Below are 26,956 nucleotides of genomic sequence, written 5' to 3' on the forward strand. Positions count from 1 at the left end.
CTCCAACGCGCAAAACAGCTGACATTGCGCGTTCTCTGCGGGGTCGAACAGATCTAACCAAGGCTCTCCCCACTGCCGAAAGAGACCTTGCCCCACCTTCAGATGGAGATGTCATTCGTGATTGGCTGTGCATCGACGGCTGAGATCGTCCGCTCTGGCGTTGAGAGCACCCGCAAGGTGTTGAACCACCAGGGTAATGCCCTGATGTTCAAGCCATGTCCAGAGACATAGGGCCTCTTGACAAAGGGTCCAGGACCCTACTCCACCTCGTTTGTTGCAGCGCCACATGGCAGTAGTATTGTCCGTGAACACCTGCACTACTTTCCCTTTGAGAGAGGGAAGAAATGCTTTCAACACAAGCCTGATCGCCCGGAGCTCCAGAAGACTGATATGGAGCCCAGACTACGCCAGAGACCAAAAGCCTCTGATCTCCGCCTCTCCCATGTGGCCGCCCCAACCCAGAAATGAAGCATCTTTAGATAGATCTGGTTGGGGAAGGGAGAGGGATATGCTGTGGACCTAATGCAGATTTGAAAGCCACCACTGCATATCTTTCGCAGTCCCCTCCGAGATCTGGACCATGTAGGAGAGATTCCCCCGATGCTCCCACTGGAACTTCAAGTCCCACTGCAGACCCCGCATATGCTATCTGGCATGTGTCACTAGCAGGATGCAGAAGGCCGAAGGCCATGAGGCCAAGCATCCTCAGAGTCAGTCTCACCGAAACCCAAGACAGAGGCTGAAAGATAGGAATCATAGCCTGAGTATCTTAGACTCGCTTTTCAGTAGGATAAGCCTGAAACTGCGCTGTGTCCAGGACAGCTCCGGTGAAAGGGAGCAAGTTTATAGTGAACCCCAGCGTGTGCAGGAGGTTTGCCGTAGTCTGAAGGTGGGAGATGACTTTCTGGGGCGAGTCTGCCTTCAACAGCCAGACATTGAGGTAGGGGAAGACTGATACCCCTAACCTGCTCACGTGAGCTGCAACCACCGCCATCACGTTCGTGAACACCGAGGGGCGCTGATAAGGCCAAAGGGGAGCACGGTAAACTGATAGTACTCGTGACCTACCACGGATCTTAGGTAACGTCTGTGGGCAGGCAGGATGGGGATGTGGAAATAAGCATCCTGCAAGTCCAATATTACCATCCAGTCTCCTGGGCCTAAGGCAGACAGAACCTGAGCCAGGGTGAGAATTCTGAATTTCTCCTCCTTGAGGAAATAGTTTAGGTCCCGAAGGTCAAGGAAAGGATATAAGACCTTGTCCTTCTTCAGCACCAGAAAGTAGCGGGAATAACAACCACGACCTACTTCGGGCACAGGGACCTTCTCTATAGCTCCCTTGGCCAAGAGAGCCGCGACATCCTGGCGGAGAAGTGCCAAATTATCCTCCAGGAGTTGGCTGAGTTATGGAGGCATGGCTGATGGGGCAGATTCGAAAGGGAGGGAGTAGCCCTTTTGAACGATCTGCAAAACCCACCTGTCCGTAGTGATGGATTCCCAGTGGGGCAGGTGATGGTGAATCCTGCCGCCAACTGGAAGGGAGTAAGGGGACGGACTAAGAGGGTTTGGAGGCTGCAGTGGGGGTAGGGGTGGACTGGGCAGACCTCTGGTTCCCTGTCCCTCCCCCACGTGGGATTCTGCGTCCCCGGCCACACAGCGGCTGAACAGCATGGGTGGCACGGTGGCTGGGTAGGGGACGCGACAGGGAGCCCCTTCCGTGGCCACGAAAGGGGCGAAAAGCGGACTGTGGGGGCGAGGGGCAGAGGAAAGACCAAGGGACCAAGCCGTAGCCCGGGAATCCTTGAATCTCTCCAAGGCCAAGTCCGCTTCCTCTCCAAAGAGACGGGAGCCATCAAAGGGCATGTCCATGAGGGACTGCTGGACATCCCCAGAAAAACCAGATGTAAGCAACCAGGCGCGCCGTTGCAAGGCCACTGTCTTAGCAACCGATCTGCCCAGAGAATCGGTCGTGTCCAACACAAATCGGATTGTGAACTTCGCCGCATCTCACCCATCGTTGACAGTTTGGGAGACGATAGCACAGACCTCCTCCAGTATCTGCTGCAGGACTTGCGCAACCGTATCCCACAGAGAGTGGGTATAGCGGCCCAAAAGGCATGCAGTGTTCACAGACCACAGCACGAGACTGGAGGGAGAAAACAACTTCTTCCCAAATTGTTCCAGCCTTTTTGATTCCCTATCTGAGGGTGCAGAAGGGAATGTGCCTGAAGAAAAGGAAGCCTGGATGACAAGACTCACGCGTGGGGTGCTGGGACAGGAATTTAGGGACGTTTGTAGCGGGCCAATGGCGGCGTGCGATAGTCATATTCACAGGAGCCTCTGTGTTGGGTTTAGACCAAGTACCCAAAAGGACATCAGTGAGGGCTTCACTGAACGGTAAAAGGGGCTCAGATGTGGAAGCCCCTGGCTGAAGCACTTCCGTCAGGAGGTTGGACCTGACCTCTACAGTAGGAAGCTCAAGGCCAAGGACCTTGGCCGCCCTACTGAACACCATTACCATAAGTCGCTCCCTCCACCGTACCCACGGTAGGAGAAGACAGCATGCCATCATCTGTAGAAGTGTCCAGTTCGCAGGCATCGCCCAATTCCTGTGCCCAGTCCAAAGCTGGGTTATCCTTGTATTCATAAGGGTCCAGGGCCCCCTCCACTCATTCCCCAAATTCGTACTCATATGAAAAAGGGTCCGAATCTGAATTGGGGTTATTAGGCCCCATCGAAGACAAAGGCGGCGTCGGCCGACGCTGCTCCGACTCAGAGTTGTCGGGGATAAGGATCGGGTCAACGTCGATAGTAGGCACTATCGACGTCTGGAGCGTCGACAATCGACCCAGCACTGGGGAGGTCAGGTCCAACCTCCAGCACTGGGGAAGGTCTCAATGGTGTGAGTGGATCCAGAGGGGACCTCTGTGGCCAGAGCATAAGCTGCTGGCGAAGAACCCAAAGGCCCCTCAACCGAACTCTTTGGGCCCGAAGGTGCCATATCTGGGTCGGTCCGGCCAAAGATGAGGCAGATGGCCTCATAGAATTCCTTAAGTTGGGCGGGGGTCGCTCCGGCTCCTAGAAACTCAGGGAAGCGCGGAGCGGACCCAGACACGGGCTCAGAGAACTGAGGCCTTGAGCGTTGATGCTCCTCCTGCATCCCATCAGCCGAGCGACGGGGCGAAGTCAGAGAGCGATGAGACCTCTTCGACTACTTCATCTTACCTGCACCCGAAGATTTTGATGACGAGTGGTGATGGCTTCGCAAACGGTCTTGAGACCTTCCTCTCGATCGAGACCGGGACCTATATGAGTCGAGCGCCAGGCCGCCATGAGTTTGAGGGACCGCTCCCTCAAGGCCTTCGGGTGCATGGCCTGGCACTCGAAGCACGACTTCAGGTAGTGGTCGCGCTCGAGACACCACAAACAAACCCGACGTGGATCCATCACTGACATCATGCGGTGACAGTCCTCACACGGCTTGAACCCGGTCTTCGGTGACATCCTTGACGCACCAAAAGCTCACTAGAAAACTTGACAAAACGGTTGAATTCAGTCAAAAAGAGACCATGGTAGCTCTCTCCGGATCAGCGTGTGGTGCGGAAAGAAAAGAACTGACGTCACTGCACTGAGGCGGCGAATATATACTACTCCCAACGTCATCACGGCGAATACAATGCCAACAACGGCTGCGGAGTCGACCGGTCCCACCTACCGACGCGCAAGGGTACTGCTCGAAGAACAATCTCCGGATCCAGTATCATGCCTGGGGGAAATTTTAAGGTAAGGAATCTGCAACTAGACGTCTCTATCAGATTCAATAATGTAGCACTGACTTAGCCAAAATGAATGAGAACTGATTGCTGCATTAAATGGCTAATTTCTGCCTATAGATAGGAAATCAAGGTACAGCATATTAGTATATTTACAAATTCGTAAATGAGTACAGGCATGACCACTATTATAATCAATAAGATTTTGCCAAATAAGTGCTGTGAATATCGTTCCTATCTTTTTCAAGCTACTACATACCTGGCCGTAATTATCACTGCCTCAATAGGTCAATAAATAGAAATGTAATTATATTCTATAGTCTCATAGCATCAATGGAATCCCAAATCTATTGCAACGTCAGGTTTTGTATCAGCCATTAGGAACAATACAATTCAAGTTTGGTCTGATTTACGTCTAACCCAGAGAATACACCAAAGCGTAAACACTTCCTCGAGTGGTTTCAGATTTATGGATCAACAGTGTAATACCATCAACATGAATAAAGGATCATATATGTGGGAGAAATAAATAACAGAAATAGACCAATAAACAAGTAGGAGCTCTCACTGTCTGTATGACAACATTTTGCATCTGAAGGGGAGGATGCTTAGGGACAATAATTTACCTTCTATAAAGCAAGTGCTCATATAGTTAGTAAATATGTGGGCAGCAAATGCTTAGCACATGGCATTTCTAAAGCACGGCATCAATTGAAACTATTAGATTGTAAAAAAGTTTCTGTTCATTCCCTCTGAAGGGGCAGCACAGCATCCACCACAAATCTCAGAAAATGGCTGTTGCGATTAAGTGTTTTGAGCCAGAGTGGTCAGTCAGGTACTTGAGGACGCCACCAGTGCATGCCTAGTAGGCAATGCACCAACAGAAGTGCTAAGTTCATACTGACCTTTACATTTACAGGACAACATGTTAGGCCAAGCAGCAAATATGGTCCTCAAAGAGGTAGATGGATGTAACGAATGCACCAAGGGTGACCGTGCGAAGGAGTTGGAACATGATCTCAGTTAAAAGAGCCAGTTCTATCTTTACTAGCAGCCCGGTAACTGAAATGTGATGGAGTAGATCTTCTCTGAGGTCATCAAGCTTCCAAAATTGCATACTGGTTAAGGTAATGAGACCTAGAGAACTGACCGGGATGCAGGTTCAACGTTGCTGTAGTGTGTCCATTCCATTGCCAAGATAAACAAGAACTTGCTATAACACATGTTAAGAGGAGGAGCCGTTGCTTGTTTCCACATCTGGACAATACAGTCTTGCCGCTAGCAGCAAATGAGTGATAACTTTGCCTCGATTTGTGGTTGTGGGAAAAAGCTGTTTTATGCCTGGGCCGCCTAGTAGCTGTAACAGAAGCTGCAGGGGCAGGGTTGCTGCTGTAATGGCCTTGACATGAGCAGACCAGGCTCCAGAACGTCTTGATATGTATGCAACCCCACCATACATGGAGAAGTGTACCGCTCTCCCCACGGTCCTTGAAGCACAAGGCTGTCTCTCCAAACCTCACTTTTAGTCACTCCAGGGGAGGTGTCAACAGCTGCCTTTTTTTTTTTTTGCTCATGATCATTGTATAATCGTGGTCAAATAAACAAGCACAAACACTGGGATGAATGCATTTGTCGTTAAGGTTACCGAGAGTTTGTTGCAAATATCTTTCAGTGGAAACTGTAGATGCACAGTAAGAGGATGCTGCTGATAAAACAGCAAAGACAGACCAACTCCTATTCTTACTTCCCAAAGACTGTCTAGCTGAGTTACATAATGCTTCACACGAGTACAGCCCATTAGGACTACCCATTGTGTGGTAGCACCTAGCCTCCAACACTGAAATTTAATTTGGCGGATGTGCAAGCCTTGCACCGGCCAGTAGAGCGAGATCTCAGAGGCGCGAATTTCATACTTTGGAGATGCACTGATTTTGACTGGCAACTGCCAGGGACCGTAAGGTGGAGCCTAACTCCAGAATTTGGAAGCACAATGCAGATCTCCATCGACCCGGCAAAAGTGCATCCTGAACATGAAGCTGAGTGCTGCTCACTTCACTAATTAAACATATAATTACGTCTGATACTTTACTGAGACTCGGTTGGCCTGCCCTCCTTTTGACCTTGGTTGCATGGCACAGCCACCCGAAAGAACCACAGATTCTCAACCCTTAGCATCAAGAAGCCCCTTCTATGCCTCATCAGGGAAGAGAGGAGGGCTACTCAAAATCAACCACTCAGACTGGCAATCACACATGATCTCTGTGCAAATATTATTCATTCCACGGTAAGGAATATCACCATCTTGCTCCTGGCTGGTATTCAATAGTGACTTTCTGGAGTGGCGAGGAGCACCGGCCTATCAGCACCCTTAATAGCCTGGGGGATGGAAGAAGAGTCAGAGAGCCATACTTACCGGTCCTGCTGCCCTGACCTTTTGTGGAGTTGCCCAGCACCAGTTGACTTGCTTGTTAGGTAATCCAGACACAGAGCTCGAGGAATAACTTGTGTGGTCCGTGTGTGTCCTCTGGTGGGCCCACAATCTCAATTCACCATGATGGCCAAAATCCTCTGCGACCCCCTTCAGTATGTCAATCTGTCCCTCCCACCCACTTCAGTATGCAGATCTGTCTCTCCGGGACATGGAGTCAATGGCCGGAGTACTTCTAGCTCCTTTGGGTTGCACAATACTCAGACTTTATGCAATTCTGGAAATAACAACCCTAAACCCAGGAAACAAGGCATGGCTCCTGGGAGAATAACCATTTTATCTCAATACTGAAAACATAGATATTGGCGTGTTAACGTCTTGTTGAAGTTCCCTAGAGGATACTTTCATCACACTGTTTTATTCATAATTTTCGAGGTGATTGCGATCAGTTGTTCATCATGTTCAGTATAGTGGGAGTCATAATTCCTGGCAGGAGGACTGGTAGTCAGATTTTCACTCACAAGTTAGCAGTGGTCTCTGTTTTAAGGGAGTGGATTCTCGCTTCTGCTCTTTGTGACCAGCATATAATGAATTGTACAAAGCTCACGAACTGTATGCTGTTGTTACATGTCATTTATTGATGCTTTTTTGGGTTAATTGAATTGTGTGAGGGCTACTGTTTTGTTATTTGTTTACTATATATACATACTGAAGCTGCTGTTAAACCAGTTTTATTTTAATTAGGAAATGCCCTGACTGGACATTTGATCATTATTGGTATAGTAATAATAACTGTGTTACATTGCATATAGTCTCAGCCTTGCCTGCTTATCGGAGCTACCATTAACAGCAAAATAGACGTCGGAGACCAAATTTCCATCACTGACCAGATAGTATCCTGGTCCTTAGATGTATCTTGTGATGCTTCCAGGAGGTCCCTACACATTTACAGATATGAGAAAAGGCTTCACAATCAATTTGATCAGTTTGCTTTGAAAGCTCTAGAGCTGCTATCAACCAGTTGCATCCAAGTACACTATGACATAGCAATTGTGCTATGTCATGACGTATTTTAGGATGTATTTCGCAGTTTGTGAATAGTCTTTTTGACATTTATCTCCGTGCGCAAATTTCTACGACACCAGAACTTTTTGTAGTTGGACACAGTAAAGAAAGTAGGCACTACCCACTGTTCACTACCTACTGACCTGATACTTATGTATCAGGTCACAGAGGTATCACAAAGGCTGCTTCAGCCTTCACACAAATTTGACCAAAGCATCAAATTCAGAAGGCTGAGCCCAGACACTGGATAAGTAGTGAAGGCCTTTGGCATGCATGGTGTGCATAGGAACTGTGTGGGCGAACCTAGGTGAGCGCGTAAGATGATGGATATTTCAAGGTGGATGAAGCTTCACATAAACAGTTCCAATCCAAATCAGGGCACAGGGTTGTACACGTGGTAGGAAATGGGGTAACCGCACATGCGTTCCACTTCCAGATAGCAGCCACTTGCAGTTCAGGCAAGCCTACGGCTGGCAATCAACATCACTTTGGCATCCTGCTTTTCTGAGCGGTAGAAATGCAGTTGCGCATATTAATTTAAGGGTGAGAGGCAAGGTTTGTTACACTCAGATGAACCCATCCACGATTCAGGATATATACTAGACATATTTTAAAGTTCCTTTGAATAAATTGGAATTATGTTTCTTTTGGTCAGACCATTCAAATGCACATTTTTTAACAAATGTTAGGTTGAAAAAAATCTAATTCAACCTTAAGTGCACAGTGGGGGGGGGGGGGGGGGGGGGGTTGGCCTGTAAGTCCAACTCCACCGCAAGCACTAGACCCCCCGCTGCACATGACCTCTGTCTTTGCACAGCAGAGTATTGGAAGAGGTCCTTAACCCAGAGGTAGGCCTGGTGAGGTCCTCAACCCAATCCCATTAGCGTGTCTAACATATTCGGCTGTGCACAGAGAGGGACTGGCTGTAGGGTATGGACAGCCCAACCCACCGCAGTGCACAGCCTAGGGCCTCTGGCCAGGCCTTGCGCCCAACCTCTGTTGGCTTCCAACCACCAGTGCACACTACAGCGGGCCCACCATGAGACAGCCCTACTCCAGCCCGCCACGAGCACCTAGCCCCACCCCCTCCATGAACCCCTAAAGTCTATTTTTTCTTTTTTTTCTAGGTACTGTGGCACTTCAAAGTAACTTCACCCATATGGTTCACTTCATGCTTCTTCAAGAAAGCTTACATAGTACTATTGGTCTGAAGTTTTAATGGCTGCCCCCAGTGAAGTACCAAAGTACTTCACTGGAGGCCTGGGCTTGGTTCCACAGTAGTTTATTTTTTATTTTGGGCCTTTGGCCTTCTGCATCTCATCTCCATAAATGCCTATGAGTATGTGCAGTTGCTGCCAGACCGCTTGCTCTGCCTTTTGACATGACATGAGTATGCATCAGTACCACGCCATTGCTTATGATTCCTATTGAATCAACCAGAGGTGATGCCTGGGGATTAAAAGTGTCTTAAGTTAGTAACCAACAATATTGGAAGAGGGCGTTTCGGTCAACACCCGGAATACCGCTAGAATCAAGTGATAAAATCATACTACTAAAAAGAATTAACTCCTACAAGAAAACAAAAACATTCATTTAGAGTTTTCATTAAATGTCAAGTCTTGGCCATGCTTTATATCAACAGAAAAGTAATGTCTTCCTCAGATGCAGCAGACAGTGACTTTGGCATCTCTGGTGCAGTAATGAACTCAGTGCGCTGTATTTGCATTTGTTGGCTTCCTTACCTAGAAAGCATGCCCAGAGGAGTGACATTAAGAGATCCCATCAGCATTGCCAAGGCCATCCCAGGGGCTTCCCGCTCTATTACTTCTCTCGTTGCCTGGAATTAGAGATTAAAAATCTGCTTGAGTGTAATCAGCAAAAGGAAAACAATATTAACTGATCTTAAATTGAAAGATGAAGCTAAATTGAAAAAAACACGCAGATCTCCGATACCTGTGGACCCAGACTTCTTGCTGATGGTCAAATAAATCATGGAAATGATTTTAACTAACCATACTCCAAGATTACTTTCGAAAAGAAATTTTATAAAGCAAAATTATGTTAAGTATATGCAATTCCTGCTTCTGAATCATCCTCACAACCCCAGTTAATGTGGAAGGAATGCAGTTTATTGTTTGACGGGGTATGGATTGACAAGCAGTTGCCCAGGACTGCTAAATTAATAGTACACAATGTTAGATCTCTGAAATATACGTGGGTTGCGCCAACCATCTCAACCTGAGATGCTTCGAGACATGACAGAAACAAGAACAGGGGCTTGAAATAGAAGCATAAATTTACTTTTGAGGTGACTCTGTATGTATCTATGTATGTATATGGTATTTCTAAAGTGTGAACCTAGCCAAAAGGCAGCGGAGCACTGTACACGGCGAATGACAAGCATAACATCAATGTTTAAGAGGAGAAGAATCTGTATTGTGAACGGTTAATGCATTGTGATGTATGTAATGTTCTTTAAAAAGGTCAGTATTCAACGCTTTGACAACGCTGGAGCAGCGTTGTGGCGGTCCTGATGGATATGAGTACGTTGTTGCAGATCCTGGATGCATACATAAATAAGACTTTGTTGCTCTTAATTTGTAGGCTTTACCATGAACCTCTTAAAATGCCATAAAGTGGAAACACTGCATGTGATTACTGCATGCACACATACATGATAGGCTGCACATCCTTGTTTCCTGTGCGTATGTTCTCCCTTTTCCAGTGCCCTTCTTGAAATAAGGAGTCAATTGGCATGTGTCTTGCCTGATGGCTGTGAAATTGGTAGAAGACTAGTGAACACTGGAAAAAGCCTATGGACTATGAGGAACAGAGTCACCATAAACGTCACCGTATCCTACCCTAATATACTGGTACTTTCCAATTCACAATAAGTAGATACATTTCTTAAGGAAAGAAAGAGAAATTAAGACATCAACATTTGGCAGCCAAGGCATAGACAAACAAATTACAAAGCATTTACTGGCCAAAGTTAGCATTGCTCCAAGAAGAAGTTTCAAGATGTTGGACTATTCATTTTTTTCCAGGAAAGGACGGAGTAATTTATGATCTACTATGATGGAACAGCCTAGATAAAGACAATGAATTACTGCCCAAAGGTACTGCCACTGGAATGGAAGCGGGGGTTCAAGCCTCCACTGCTAATCCAATGGTGTGTTTGTCCTACATTCAAGTGGTGCATTCAACCTCGTGTTCTAATGATGCATTTTCCCTACTTTTTAACGGTGTATTCAGCCCTACATTCCAGTGCTGCATTCCGCCCTGTGATCCACTGGTGCATTCACCCTATGTTATCAGAATAGTGTCAATGGTGGATCCCTTGTCTGCTGTTCTCTGGGACTGAAGCCTCAAGCCAGTGTTAATACAGAGCAAGAAATAAAGAAACATCTGGAGTTAACTTATGACGTAGAAGAAGAAAATAAAAGAACATTGGGCCATATGCCTTTTGGGACAGAATTGAGCCAGGGAAATGTACCTATGGTTGGTCTTTCGTTGCACTAGCCAAGCTAAAAATTATTCAGTGACATGGTATCCTCAATGTTTTAAAAGAATTTCTTTAAGCACTTGCTTCAAATTTTAGTAATTTGATGTATGGCATACAGTGAATCAAAAAGCGGCAATATTTATGGTATTGTCTTCTAAACTATATTCATTTGGATTGGATTTTTACTGTTATAAGGACTGTAAAGGACATTATATTTCTTGGCTCAGCATTTCAGAATGGTGTTAACTCCCCTAGCATAACAATATTGAGATTTTAATCTACAGTGGGACTTTTGAATTGTATTGTAGAATTCGTCTAGCATTTACTACCCCTTGGTGGGGCGGCGCTTACCCACACAGGCCACAAGCTACTGTACATAATAGGTTCCTCTTGAGATGCTGCACACCCAGATTTCTACAGTTTGGGCACACAGTGTGCTTGGGCACATCAATCCATTTTGTAGGAATAAAGGACCCGGATGCTGCTGTAAAATAGGTGGGCTGACGTCATGTTTTAAAACTGCACAGGAGTGACCCAGAAGCGTTGTGAAAGGTTACTCTTCTCACCTACTGCCATGTTGGGCTCCTACAACCTTTTTTCCAGAGTTGTTTTTGGTTCAGAGCCTTGACATGATGTGTAGGAAAAGAGCGCTGGAGGAGAGGGAGGACTGCAGATGCAAAGAACTCCTGATTTTGGTGCCTGTCATCTCCTAAGCTAAAGAATTTATTTTAGGAAAGGTCTCTTCAAAAGATCTTACTGTTATGCTAAGAATCACATTATAGGTTATGTACAAAGATGTACAGTCCTATCTACTTAGCTATTTTACAGCCGGATTATATCAGGTGCCTTTTTCCATTCACCGACTATCTGCAGAGTCCAGCTCAATGGCAAACCAGCCCAGCAGAAATTCAAATCTCTTATTTCAATACTTTAGGGATCTAAAATCTTAAGCAATCCCCGCAGAATCTCACATAAGGCAGCTATAGAGCCCTTGGCAAATTATGCAAGGGTGTAATATTCTTCTGAGAAAATGAATTGTGTAAGGATCCACCAGTGCAGACATCTTGTTCTTCACAATACTGCTTCAGGACACCATCTTTTTCACCAGACGGTCATGAATATACTCTCAGGTTCGGAGTGCTTATTATAGCGCCAGTCATTTTGGGGGCAGTTCGATTATGAAAATTGTTTAATTTGATATTCCATGTTTAGCTGCTAATCCCAACTACTATTTAATGAGAGCTCTAATGCAGTTGGTAGCCTCTAGTCTTTACAAAAATGGGACAAGGCTTGTGTTTTGTAGAAACTTCAAAACGACTAGAAAGGCTCAAGATAGAGTAGTGTTCATTTTAAAGAGTAGTGTTGCTCGTCACAAACCAGTTAAAAATCAGACAAGAAGCGAACTTAAATCACAGGATACAAATGGAGATACTCCAACAGCATGCAGTGCCTTAAGGAACAACTCACATGTTTAAAGCATCTTCTTGAACCCGCCAACGTTTCGGCTTGTAACTGTTGTGGACTACTTCGTAACTCTTGTGGTTTATTCAACCCGACTGATGCTAGCTTGCAAGTAAGAATACTTAGCCTTTATGTGATCAGGTTTGAAGGTCAAAGCATCAAGGACTGGATAAATGTGAGAAAAAATGTGAGACAGCGAATGTCAGATGCTAAAAGTAGAGCTAGGTGTGATTGCCGTACTGGTGAACTGTGATACCACGGGTTTACGCGAGGGACTTTGTGTATAATTTGGATACCATTGGGATCAAAGGGAGCAGAAAAGAACACAGTGATTGAAAGGAAAAAGGCATCTTTAAAGGTTATTTTGCGACTAATTGCACATGACCAGAAAGGAGAAAGGAACGTCTACGGAGGACAGTCTGAGAGATACCCATGAAGGAGAAGGTAGTAAGCAGAGCCTGATGGACGGCAGTGGTAAATGAAGCAGAAAAGCCCTGGGTGACCAGTGCAAACGACGAGAGTGCATGATCTACTACCTGGACAGAAGTTGTTTCTGTGCTGCTTCACGGACAGTAAACGGTTGGATATGGATGAGAGCAAAAGACAACAATGGTCAATGTGGGATTACAGTTGCACCAATACCACTTTACCTTGTAACTTTTCAGGGAAGGATAGATGGGACAATTAATGGTTGCTTCATGAGGGTCCAAGTGAGGAGCTGGTGAGTGGGAATGTGGCCAGTATTGACACAAACGTGGAATGTGTGGCAGAGACTAGGGAGTTGTTGACAATGTGGAGGAGATGTAGCTTATTTTGGTGGCTTTGAAAATGAAGTAAGGTAGAAAGACCATGTCATTGAAGGTGGTTTAGCCAACAAAGAATATGAGAACTTACTTACAGTGAGAGTGTTGACTGTTAGATAAGTGTTTGTGGTACTTTGAGACTGTTAGACGGAGCTGATAGTGTTGAATTTCAACGGGCTTCAACAGGACTCAGCTCTTGTATTGAGCAAGTGAGACCATGTTGAGATAATAGCCGGTCTTGGTTTTATAAAGTCTAGATTTGGGGGATCTGAGTGTGGCTGTCCGTGAAACAATGATTAGTGGTGCAGAAGATCTGTTCCGTAGTTTCGTGAGTTTGCTCAACCCATTTCCGCAAGCGGCAGTAGTTTGGATTTTATGGTTTAGATGCCTGGGAGAGCGTGGGTATTCCTTACAATTTGTGAGCTAAAATTAACCAAATGGGTCTTTGTACTGTGAAGCGGTGAATCTCACTGCGAAACAGTATAGATGTGACTGTCATTGTATAAGTAATGATGTTTGAGAGCGTGAGTTGACCCGTTATCAATAAATATGCAATAACACGCTTTATCTTCAAGTTTACAAGAAAGAGTGGCCTATTATCAGGGGTCAGTGATGTCACTTCCTGCATGGTCAAAGTGTGTGTGGTGCCAATTTCGCTACCTCTAGGAGTATGAATGGAAGGTGTTGGCTGTAAGCCATAATCTGATGTTACCTATGATGCTTCCCTGTGAAACATGAAGCTAAACAAATGCATGCTATGTTAACATAATCTTGTAGCGCATGAAGGTATTCCAGAAACTCTAAGTGGTGACATAAACGGCAGAAATGCATACATTCCTATAAATGACAGATGATATATGACAACACAGAAAGAATGCCATTCATATAAAAGTTCTTACTGCATGTATGTGCAGGTATTCATTTCTTTTAAATTCCCCAAACGTGTCCTGAAAAATATCACATATACCTTAGGCTAGCTCAATATTACTTTCAATGTGATAAAATATATTCAAATTACACAGCTGCGTGTCATCGTTGTTATTCCAGACTGCTCTGGTTGGTGTGGGTGTAAAGGGAACAGGTACAAGGTTGAACGGGTTACAAGGTTAGGAAGCCAAGTTGGTAGAAGCAAGCATTAGGCTGGTCATTGTACACTCCCTGCACACCTTAACACATAGCTCAGACAATTGCACACATGTAGACACAGCGACGCACCTACAGGCACACCTGCCAAGACCAATGGATGTACAGGTAGCTTTACAGACGGTTCAGAAGACACGCAGACACCAATGCACACAGGTCAAGGGGCACTCATGTACTTAAACCAAGAGAAAGATTAGCATTCGAGAGGCCAAGAAATGGGTACGCATGCGCGTACAGACAACACACACAACAGGGCTGGAGGGAGACACAACACACTAGGCAACTGAACGGACATATGGACGGATGGGTGTTTTTACGATGCTAAGGCTAGTGTCCATGGAGAAGAATATCAACCATCAGGAACAAACAGGTTCACCAACAAGGTCAAAGATCTCCAGTGACAAGGATTCACAGCATGTCCCTCATGAGAGCTCAAAATCAGACAGATTATGACTTCGCTGTTTTATGGGGAATTCCACAACATTCACCAGAGTCTAAACAAACCTTTTAAGACATAAGTTGGCAGGGTTGACAACTGACCCATCCTAAATCGTTAATTAGCATTTGTATAGTGTACAATTTGCCCCTATTAGGACATAGTGACGGCTCTTAGTAGTCCAGAGCAGGGACGCCCCCCCCCCCCCGTTAGGGTGGAGGAGCGTCGCCCCTCACCCCATCAACAGCAGCAGCTGCAAAACCTTTACAAGAAAACGATAATAAACTGTGTTTTCTTGTAAAGGGGCTGGGTACTGGGGGTGACGAGCATTGAGGGGAGTGCACAAAACACTCCCCTCAGTGCGCATGTATGTTTGGCCGGCTGTCTCGGTGGGCCAACACACACATGCGCACAGGGCGATCTCCAGCCCAGCAACACAGTTGCCAGGCTGGAGAGAGCCTTCTCTCAAGTCTGTCTGAGAGCGCCGTGGCTAAGCGCTCCCAGCCAATCCTGACCCTGCTCGGAGCAGCATTAGGACTGCCCGCAGGGCAGGCTGGGAGCCTGTGCCTGCAGCGATGAGGGACAGAGGAGCGCTGCAGTGGCAACGGAGGAGGTAAGTTTTTCTTTATTATTTATTTATTTTTATTAAATGCCCCCAACCCCCCAACCCCCACACCCACCTCACCCCTTTAAAGAGCAGCGAGCTGCGACTGGTTCAGAGTATAACTTTGCATCACTCACTGGAGTTCTGTTTAGATTTTGTGGAAGAGTGCTGCCAGTGGAGCGAGAATGTCAGTTTTAGAAATTATGAGCTTAATTTTTAATCTGAGGATTATGAAATGTCAGTCAAATCTCCAAACAAAAATGGCTTGAAACCTTGTGCTGGCTCCCTCTTGTTTAAGGCACGCAGGGGGACATGGTACAGAAATGAACTGTTACAAGCGTCATCCACCAAGACTAGCGGGAAGGGAGCTTTCAGTGAAATTGTTTGTGAAGACTCGAGGTGCCGCAGTAAGACCAAACGGGAGGACCGCAAATTGGTAGTGTTGCGACCCCACCACAAATCAGAGATACTTCCTGTGCGACTTGAGTATAAGGATATGAAAGTACGCATCCTGCAAGTCGACAGACACCATCCAATCGTATTTTTTCAACGCCAGAAGTACCTGTGCTAGAGTCAGCATCTTGAATTTCTCCTGTTTGAGGAAGCCATTCAAAATCCTCAGGTCTAGGATTGGTCTCAAACAACCGTCCTTCTTGGGGATCAGGCAATATCTTGAATAACAACCCTGACCCCTTTTCTGCTCTGGAACTAACTCCACCGCACCTTTTGATAACGGTCTGAACTTCCTGTTGCAACAACAGGAGATGGTCTTCTGAACAAAACGAGGGACGGGGATGGAAGGGAGGAGGAAACTCCTGAAAAGGGAGAGCATATCCTTTTCTCACAATGTTTAGCACCTGTGAGTCTGATGCAACTAACTCCCACTCGTGGAGAAAAAGACGCAATCTTCCCCCTACAGGAGAAGTATGCTCAACAAAGGGGAGAAAACTAGGGCTGCTTCCCTTGCTGTTGTCCTCCAGAGGAAGAGGGTGACGTAGGGTGCTGCTGGGTGGCCTCTCTTGTTCTAACCCTCCCCTGCCCTCTAAAGGACCAATATGGGAGGCTAGTAGGCTGCTGAACTGAGGACTGGGGTCTCCCTCGATAAGCTGCCCCACTTCCAAACCCCCTGAACCTATGAAAGGACCTTAGAGGGGTAGCAGAGGAGGCTTGCAAATCCTAAAGACTTCGCCGTGGCTCAGCTGTCTTTAAAGCGCTCCAGGGCAGAGTCCGCTTTATCTCCAAACAGTTTCTCCCCATCAAACAGGCAAATCCAACTAGGTGGTCTGTACATCTGAAGAAAATCCAGAGAACCTTAACCAAGCGTGCCTCCTAGTAGCAACAGATGTACCCATTGCCCTGGCCTCCGAGTCTGTAGAGTCCAGGCCAGACTGAATTATCTGCTTTGCCGCAGCCTGCACATCAGACAGGAGTTCCCCAAAAGGTCTCTGTATATCCTGCGGCAGCTCCGGAATCATGGCTTTCGCAGAGTCCATGAGGGTGTGGACATACCTACCCAGCACACAGGTAGGGTTCGCAGCCTTAAAAGCCATGCTGCAAGAAGAAAAAGTCTTCTTTGCTGATTGCTCCATCCGCTTGGATTCCCTGTCCGATGGAATCACAGGGAAAGAGCCAGGAGCAGACCTTGTAGAACAAGAAGCCTGGACCACCAAACTTTGCGGGGTAGGATGTTGAGATAAAAACCCCAGATCGCCAGGCGCTACTCTATATCTTCTTGCCACAGCTCTCTTCACCGCAGGAGACGAAACCGGCTTCTTCCACAGTTCTAAAATGGGTTCCGTAAGAGCCTCATTGAAAGGAAGCAAAGGGTCTGCAGAAGCCGAAGAAGGATGCAGCACTTCCGTTAATATGTTGGTTTTAACTTCTGCAGCAGGCAATGGAAGTTCTAAGAAGTCCGCTGCCTTCCTGATGACTGTGTGAAACAAAGCTGCCTCCTCCGTAAATTCCCCCGGTGAAGACAAGTCCCATTCCGGGTAAATATCCAGCCCACTGGCCGACTCCAAGCCCTGATACTCTCCCAAGGGCTCGACAATCTCTCCTTCCTCCAACTGCCTTTGATATTCCTCCTCTTCCAAGAGGCGCAAGGCCTTCCGACGCGACCTCAAATGAGCCTCCAAACTCGGCGTCGACATGGAGTTTGCCGACGTTGAAGACACTGGCTTCAACACCTGATGAGGCGTCGGAGAGGAGGGTTTACTCCGCTGGAATCCAACACCCGAGTCCGGCGCCGGCACGGATCCTAATGGCACCGAAGATGCATGTGAGTCCACCATCGGCGCCGGCTGGCGGGGTGATGATATCGGCGCCATAGATGTAGTTGGCGACATCATGGGTTTTACAGGACTGCGAGGCCATGTCACCAGCGCCGGTCCGGTACCCTCAGCCAGATAGAACGGCATAAACGGCGCCGCCTTGACAGAGTGGGGGATCCCAAAGAAAATGCCAATGGGCCCATGGGACCAGCCGGTGCACCAGCAGGGGCCATGGTGTTGAACATAGCAAACAAGGCATTCAAGAATGCCGCCGGATCTGCTCCCGGAGCGGGGAAGGCAGGATACCGCTGGTCTTGTTGCATCCGTACTTGCTGACCATCTGACTCCTGAGCTGCAGGTGAAAACTGAGGACTGCCCTGAGGTGCCACAACCTCGAAGACGGACGGCGCCGGAGAAGCCTCAGGACTCTGGGGTTGCGGAGTCACCGTCGGGCTCACCTCACACGTTGCACGGCGCCGGCGAGATGGAGACCTTGATCTTGAACAGCTCCGAGCCGAACGGCGCCGAGAGTCATGACGGTGCCGTTTCTTATGCTTCTTCGAAGAAGCGTGGGAAGAGGATCTTTTATGGCTCCTATGACCCTTCTTTGCTTTTGCCAAAAAGAGTTTGGCCTCCCTTTCCTTTAAGGCCTTAGGATTCATGCTCTGGCAAGACGGACAATCCTCGACGTCATGCTCAGAGCTAAGGCACCAAAGACAATCGACATGAGGGTCAGTGACTGACATGCGACCGCCGCACTCTCTGCAAGGCTTGAAACCGGACTTCCTCGCGGGAGACATTGTAACTACAAAGAGTAACAAGAGGAAACCTCCTACAGAAGCGAGAGCTAAGAAAAAAACGTTAGCGTCGAAGGCACGGAAAAAAGGGAACTGACTTCAGCACGCCGGCGAGGACCTCTTATTGGCACTGTGACGTCAGACGGAGTCGCGTGGAGACGTGCAATTGTGACGTCCTCGTCGACGTGGAGAGCTGAGTAGAAGATTTTCCATCGGATGCTGGCGCAAGGGTGAATTCATAAGGTGAGGAATCCACAGGTAGTTTGTATCCATCAGAATGTATGTGGACATCCTAGAAAATATGGGCGATGCCAATCGGGTTCCAGCATCTACTAAATTCTCTACACTACAAAATGTCTATGAGGTAAATTTATTAAAATATTAAATAATCAAAAATAATGTTGTTTAAGCGTGTGAAATGCAACCGCATGAGGTCTTTTATATTTACAGCATTTGCACTTTACTATCCACACTTTGTATTGCTCTGAAAAGCTTTATTGATTTGGATGCCCTAATAATATGGTTTTGTGTTATTGGTGACAAGTTTTGAATTTTCTTGTTTGGTATTGGGGGCCTGTGTATGGTTACAAACAATTTATTTGTTAAAGGCCTAGTTACCTTCGTCATGCTGCAAAAATTTGAAAGTCATATAGGCCTGATCAATGCAGGGATTTTTTTTTACTGTGCTCTGTGTATAGATGGGTATCCCATTACTCAGTGCTTAATGTGTAAAAGAATGAGTGCCAGTGTCCAAAGCTCTGCTCAGAAGCCTTCTCCCAGTGCTATTAAAAGTCAGCGTGCGGCATATCAAGGCTGAGTTGTCTTGAATCCACCTCATGGCTCTTTAATCCACTGCCAGACACCGCTGTCCCTTTTTATGTCTCAGCTCTAGATGGCGCACATGCGCGGTCTCGAACCAAAACATGCTGCATCTACTGTGAGTGCTAACAGACAGCCCATCGCTTACCATTTGCTGGCAAAATTGATGCTCCATTTTCAGTTCTTCACAATTGTCAATGGCATGTACACGTCATGCGTCTTCCGGTATTTAGCCCTCAACGAGAGCACAGCCCATCTACTTTTAAACCTACGCAGCGGCCCTTTATAGCCAACGTTTCCGGACTACTTTTTTCTTTTGTTTAAATAGGTTGGCGCACTTTCTGTGGACCCAGGACTCGCCGAACTACGTATTTATGGATGCACCTTTAGTTTGAAGTGTAGTTTTCTGATCTCGTGTGTTCTGGCGTGTTTACAAGCATAGCCGTGCTACAGTGTTCCTTTCAACATACAAGTGCCAACCCTGTGTTGTGTTTATGTGTGTTTGCACTCCAGGTGTAATCTCAACGTGAAAGTGCTCCCTTCAGTCACCCCGAACCCTGCTGTGAGGATGGCGTGCATGTTAGGCGTAGCCTCCACGTGCTCATATATGTTGCTCCCAATCCCCCCACCCGTCCACGTGTGGGTGTACTTTCCTTCATGTTAAGATGCAGCGTTCAAGGTGAACTTTCGCAAGTGTCCACCCCCTACTACGAGGCTGAATTTTTGCAGGCTTTCCACTTTGTGTTTGGTTTATCATATTCCGATGCAGGCTGCATGATAAGGTATTCTTGTCAGACCCCTTCTAACAATGTGAACATGCAGAAATCCATCCTGACTCGATGAAGTTCGTCTAAATTATTTCAAGCGATCGTTGCAGATTTAAGATTGCTCGCCCTTTGACCCTCCATTGTTTTTATTCAATTTCAGTGCCGTTGTAATCATTTGATTCCACTTTTACTTTCTCATTTAATTTCCTGTGATTTTTCAGGTAAATAATTAAAGGTTTTCTCTTTTTAATCTTTGGGAACCCGTTTTAGATACTTGCCTTCTGCGGCCTTCACGTACAACTTTACCAAAAGGGGTTTGTTTACGATGCGTGCAGGCTCTGTTAAAGGGATTTTATGGACCAGTGGACTCCAGTTATACGTGCACCTTATGTACTGGTATTCTAAGGACAGACTGGCGGTGACTAGGGCGCGAGGGAAGTGGTTAATTGCGCAGTTTGCGCACGCTCTGGCGCAGCATCCATCTTGACAGGCTCTAGAGGACGTGCATGGCTGCTGCCCTTGTTCAGTTTATTTTCCATCTTTTGCACTGTTACCACATTTCTTTTTACCCGTTCCCTCCCACGGTTAGTTGCTTGTTATTATTATGCTTGGTGCCATATCACTGTCCCTTGTTCCTTTTCCCTGTGACCCACCACCACCCGCCCCGGTTTCATCTCCTCCCCACCAGCTGGCCTCCATCTTGTCTGGATTTTACAACTCTGTCTGTGACTGATCGGTGACCCGGGTGACCCGAGAGCGCTTACTCCCAAAGTGAGATTATCTTTGGGGCCCACATAAAGGCGCGGTCGTGTTGCTGTTCTGCCCCATCCGTGGTCCGCCCTCAGCTTTGCAGCAGCGAAGGATGTGGGCCGCCGGCTTCTCACACCCCCACTCCATTGCCAAAGGCAATAGGTCGCCCATTGCAGAGAGCTATTGACTTTGCCAGTGCTTGCTCTCACTCCTGTCGGTCCCTTCTTTCTCCCTTTGTGATGTCTGTCTTTCTATTCCTCCATGCTCCCTTGTGTTTGCTTTTCCCTCTCTTTCCCCGGTCACCGTCTGATGAGTAAAAGTAAGTGCCAGCAGCGACCACTGGCTGAAATGAAGATGGGAGGTCAGTTAGTGCTTATCGGACTGAGTGGCATGTCTCAAGGCCAGAGCTGGTGAGTGCTCTCGCATTAGTGGGCCTCACTTTTCTATGTCAACGAACTGGGGTGAACATAACAGAATAAGCAAAAAGGTGCAGCACAGGATAACTGGGCTAAAGGGTTCAACAAAACAGGATCTTCCCTCTAGGGAAGCTTGCCAGAGCGAAATAGCTTTTAGGTGCTGCAATTACGTGTTCCCTTTGGAAGACCGTTTAGAAAACACTTTCCTGCCTTCAAAGGCTGCCACTGCCACCGAGTCTGTGAATAGGGAGAAGGGAGACTGTTACTACTAGAGCAGCAATCCAAGCCTTTTACACTATGTTACTCTATGCGGTAGCACTTTACCGACCTCTCACTGGGCTCAATTGGAGGCGGGAAAAAATCACAGAATTACCTGTACACGAGGGTCTAGAACAGATAATCCTTGGCACAGGCCATCGATAGTTATCAGAGCAGATCTCAATTAAATATTTATTCCAAAGTCAAAAATGTAATAGAACATGTCCTATTATAACCCACTTCAGCCTCCGTAGCCAAACTCCCATCATGCAGGTTGAAAAGGACCTCTTCGCCACATACAAATACTAGGCTAGCGGCCACGGAAGACACTAGTTTATGGAACACATTCTGCGGATGGTGGGAAACACCAACAACTACTTGTACTGTGTCTTCGGGTTTTGTGTTGAAAGAAAGGCATTTCACAGACCTTTATTTAGGTAACCTACAGCTCGACCAATTAAAGAAGCCCTGCAAGCCTGCCTGTTAGTTAACACGGATAGGACAAGTGAGCAATGCCTAAATACATGCATGGTAAAAGCAGGGCTGCCTATAGCGGGATCACAATTCCCCTGGCACTCTAGGGGGTTATGGACAGTGGGCTAAATTCGCGGCAGGCACCTTTACAACGGGTAATCTCTGGGGTGGTAGGAGGGCAGCCCAGTGTTTAATTTGTGCTTGTGCTTTCCGGTGCGGGGCACCAGCCCTTATTTTTATGGGCCGGCACTTAGTTTTCTGCCTCAAGCATTTACTGTGAGCAAAGAGCAAAAGACACGTCGGAAAAATGGAGGAAGAGGAAGAGAAAAACGGAAAAGTATCACTATGGGTGAAAGCTGCAAGAGTGAGCTTAAGGGGCAGGGAGTGACTGTAAATGGACTGGAGAGGCCCGAGATGGCTTCAGGATTACACTGCCTCAGTATTCCCTCCTCACACATTTAATTGCAGCAGCTGCGAGTTTAAGAAGAGGGCTTTAGGCACCGGCATGTTTTTATTTACAAATTAAGCAGTGGGGCAGCCTATCTCACGAATATCCGAAGGTTCACGTGTTTCCAAAGTTGTAGAAGGATAGACATTTGGAAGGGTTCAGAGACTGCAACAAGACTCAAAGAGTAGAAGTAACAAACTGCAGTCGTTCGCTATAAAGTACACTCAGCGCTTTTAAAGCAGGCTATGGCTACAACTCGTCTACATCTGTTGTAAATTGTTTAACAATTAAGGTTTTTAATTTCGGGTCGTCTAGATGCCACCATGTCCCACAACCTAAAAGTATTCATTCAGTCAAATGCAAACAAAGTTGCTGGGTGATGATCTGACATGAATGGTGAATATGAACGGCCACTGATAAAGCCAAACCAAAAATAAAAGATGGCTGGAGAGAAAAAAAAGAGAGCAAAGGACACATAGAATGAGAGAGAGAAAGAAGTCAAGAGTGTGTGTGCAAAAACAAAAAAACAAGAGAGAGAAATAGGAATAGATATATAGAGTGGGAGGGTTCCAAGAAGAATGCAAATTAACTAGAGTTGTAAGTGAGAGAGCCACAGAGTAAGGTTGAAAATAGCTAAAACATCTGCACAAGGTATCAAGAAGTTATGATGCCGCTCACATAAGGGTGATTCTCCAGAAAATAGTAACTTTGCGGATCACGGACTTCTCTAAGAGTTCAGAATCCCCACGTTTACAGTTGCTTTTACTCCTGCTTTTTCTGCATAGGCAGCTATTATGAGCTGTCAGAATACTTCTGCACCAAGTTCCATGAAATGCTAGGATGGTCCATGGTCTTTGCCACTATAGATGCATCCAAACTGCTACCTCTTTTAGGATTTTCTTTTGGAGTGGGAATGGCAGTGCAAATTGCTTGTCAATACTTGAAACCATATTTTCATATTTAATAGAGACAAAATATGTAATTCAAGGGCACATCATGTAGAAAAGAAATACAATATAATCAAATTAGAAATGGATATAGAATTCATTAATTACCAATGAGACGGCTGGGTTGATCTTCTAAAATGAATTCTTATTCAATAGCGAAATTAATTGATCAACAAAGACTACGGTGATGTTATCAGGGAAATGGCAGTCATGTTAGAAACTGCACGTACATTGTTGACAGCAGTCCATTAAGTCACAACATTCAGTATAAATTCCATACAAATGAATCACGGCACTAGAGATAAGGCTGTCAACTGGATACATCAGTAGCTATATCCAGGGAAAACCAGGGCAGCAGCCAAAGGCATTTCTATTATTAAATGGATAATTACAATTTATTTGTTAATGTGAATCGTCATACTCTCCACCCCCGTACGAATGTAAACACATTTCTTTAAAACCATTTTTTTTTATTTTGCCATCCGTAGAAACTGTTACTTTCTATTTAAGGTACTATCCTACCACCAGGACAGCAGTTTGATTTCCTTATTCTAAATGGAAACAGCAGTTAAGGAGGAACTGAGTAAGTAGAAACAGCCTCTAAGCACGTCAAGGGGTTTCTTGCCTGGGCAGAGAAGGCATGGAAACAGCATCTGTGTTTTAACCTTTGTATGGTCTGCAGCTTGTCAGCTGCTGACCATATGGCCCGTGGTCGCCTGGATGGCGTGTCTCGAGAAAGACTGAATGTTGTGAATAGCACAGTGGACAAAGCAGAGTGCCTTAGCTCATGGAGTGCAAACTGGAAACCTTTGGTTTTTTTGTTCTCATCGACTAGTCTATGTAATCCGGAACATTTGACTGATTCATGGTGCATCACTTCTTGTACTATCTGTAGTGTGTATTATTTGTACAAATAAATCTCTGTAGGAAAGAAGACATATACCTAGCAGTGTTGATGATCAGTTATCGTAGGCCTACACTGAAACTAAGCTCATGGCACAATGAAAGGGTGGGAAATAGTCAGATGAACAAGTTACTTACCTTCAGTAACACTGCTGCAGAGAGACTATCTAACCGTAGGCTTCTCAGGTGTCAAACCGGATCCAGAAACTCTTGATCAGTGCCTTTGTGTGCCATCAGGTGGCACCATGCGGCTCTGCACTGACGCCTTTCTGCTCTGGAAGTGATGTGCGCAGCTCATTTAGGCACCAATCCTGCACACAGACATCAATTGCTTTTGAGGCAGTCTATAATCCCAGATGTAGAGCCCCAATAGAAAACTAGCATCGATCAGACTTGAGATCTTTTTAATTGACACAGGTCATTGGTACAGAAAGGGGAGAAGGGAGAGTCAGTGACAAATCTGCAGTAAGAGTCTCTACCAGAAAGAACGCTACCAAAGGTAAGTAACTTGTTCTTCTGATAGAGACTTAATTGCACATACCTCGCCTTTTGAATGGATACCACAGCAATACCTATTTGGAGGTGGGTCTGTGAATTGTCTCAAAACAAACCATCTTGTTGAGACTGAGCGGGACAAATCCCCATCTCAGTGAACCTGGCTGTCCAGACAGTAGTGCTTCATGAACGTATGGAGAGACACGCACATAGCCATCTGACAAATATCCAGGACAGGAACTCCGCGTGCCAACGCAGTGGTACCAGCCATGGTTCTAGTGGAATGAGATGTAACCATTCTGGGGCTGTTTCTTGGCTAATGCATCTCAGATCTTGATGCAGAGTATGATCAAGCAAGAGATGGTTCTTTTCTGCATGGCTTTATCCTTCTTTGCTCCTGATCGTCCACTCAGTGTTCTCTGATAAGAGAAATGTAAAAGCTCAGTACACTTCTGGGGTCTCGGTGATGGAGTCTCTCCTGCTCGTTAAAGATTGCTCCCTCCTCCTGATGGTCAGATTTTAAAAAAAAAAAAATCATTTTTAAGGTTGCTGCGATCCTTCTTGAGGGAGTCAGTAAGTCCCTCTGAAACCAGAGAACCCTTGTGGCTCCTGCAGGACTTTTGTAGGATTGGGACCAAAAAACGAAAGGCAGAATGTGAGGTTGTAGTCTGGAGTTGGTTGCCCATTAATAGGGGCTTGACTTCTTGGGGGAAGGGTTGGGTGAAGCGTCTAGCCTTATGCCAGGCCCTGCTGCCAAACTCCTGCCGCAAACCACTGAGGGTTGTGCGTGGTTTGGGGTTGACAGCCTGCAAAGTTTGGGGTGCAGAGCCTGGATGCAGACTTGTCGCCAACCTCCTGCCACACACAGCAGAAAGCCAAGCTTGGTGGGGTGTTGGCCCCAAACTTATCATAAATAGATATTATTTTATGTAAAAAAACATAGAAACTCACTAAAAAACAAAGGTTAAGGTGGAGTAATACTTTAGAAAGTTACTATGATTTTAATTTACATTAGAAAACCTTAGAAATGTAATGAAAAGCACTGTCGTTTAAAAACCCAAAACAATGAAATCCACAAGTTATACATAAATGACATATGTATAACTTGCACCGCTATGATGCACGTCTTATGGCTGCACATTTTACCTCACTGATGACATCACAATCTATGGCAGTACAAGTTAAACTTATGTCAGCTACATATAAATGGGGAATTTCAGTTTTTTTTGTTGGCTGATGATGGTGAAGGATTTCAAATAATACTGAGAGTGCTTGTGCGCCAGCAGTAAGTCCAAAGAATACCTGAATTCCAAAACAAGACCAGGTAAAAGGCAGAACACTTCCAGCATCCGAGGTTTGCAATCCATCAACCACAACTCAGACCATAAAAGAAATTGTCAGTGCTAAGACACACCTTCTCCACCTTGTGCATTCCCCTATCAACATCTGGGTTGTGACCACCTACTCATAAATCAGACAACCTAGGCACACCACCAAACAAAGTAATACATCACAGGCAAAACTAGGAAGCAACAAGTCAGAAAAATAACAACAGACATTAGGACACTGCTTCTAGATAAAGACATGTTCTTTGGTAAGATGGAAACTGATAATCATGATTCACCAAGCTGTCTTGAAACTGATTGTGCGAAATGGGGTCTTTAGTTGGCAGTGGTTTGTACCCTGTCCAAGTAGAGACTCTCACTCTAGTCAAGGTAAGGGATTCACACAGCTAAGATAACCTCTGCTTGTTCTCTTGGTAGCTTGGCACGAGCAGTCAGGCTTATCTCAGAGGCAACGTGTAAAGTATTTATAAACACGCACAGTAATACAGTGGAAGCAGTACAAAAGGATTCCACACCAGTTTAGCAAAATAGCCAATATTTATCTGTATAAAACAAGACCACAATGACAAAAATCCAACAGACATAAGTCAAAATATCTCTTTTTTAAAAGTCTGAGCAAGTCTTAATCCATAGGAATCAATGGATGCATCTCTTTAGCACAAAGTACCTGGGATGCGTCAAAAACAAAGAGAATGTGGGCCACAGTGAAGGAGGGGCACTGGAAAAGCAAAGCCATGCGTTGGTTCCTTACTGGTAGGGGAGGTGATGTGTTGATTCCTTGCTTGAAGGAAAGGCGATGCATTGATTTCCGACACGCAGGTTTGGTTCCTTACTGAGGTGCAGGGGTCGATGAAAAATTGGCACCCAGGGACAATGCATGGAAAATTCAGACACGCTGTGCTGATGGGACCGCATTGAAACAGGTGCTGAGTCAATTCCGCAGCTGCAAGACAGGTGCTGCGTCAATTTTTCAGCTTCAGACAGGCGCTACATCGATTCTTCTGGCGCGTTGATGCATGGATTGTCTTCTTCAGATCACCAGCTTGCA

General features: G+C 46.1%; 1 protein-coding gene across 14 annotated transcripts in view; it reads right to left on the reverse strand.

The window, feature by feature from the left end:
• The window catches only part of GPHN (gephyrin), a 1,323,901-nt gene that overhangs the window by 511,965 nt on the left and 784,980 nt on the right, over window positions 1–26,956 (reverse strand). For all 14 annotated transcript variants that reach the window (XM_069208894.1, XM_069208895.1, XM_069208892.1 and 11 more), the window contains exon 5: window positions 9,009–9,103. In XM_069208894.1, coding sequence (XP_069064995.1) covers window positions 9,009–9,103 — 95 coding nt within the window. The remainder of the gene's footprint in view (window positions 1–9,008; window positions 9,104–26,956) is intronic.

Source organism: Pleurodeles waltl, chromosome 9 (assembly GCF_031143425.1).
Source record: "Pleurodeles waltl isolate 20211129_DDA chromosome 9, aPleWal1.hap1.20221129, whole genome shotgun sequence".
Lineage (NCBI taxonomy): Eukaryota > Metazoa > Chordata > Amphibia > Caudata > Salamandridae > Pleurodeles > Pleurodeles waltl.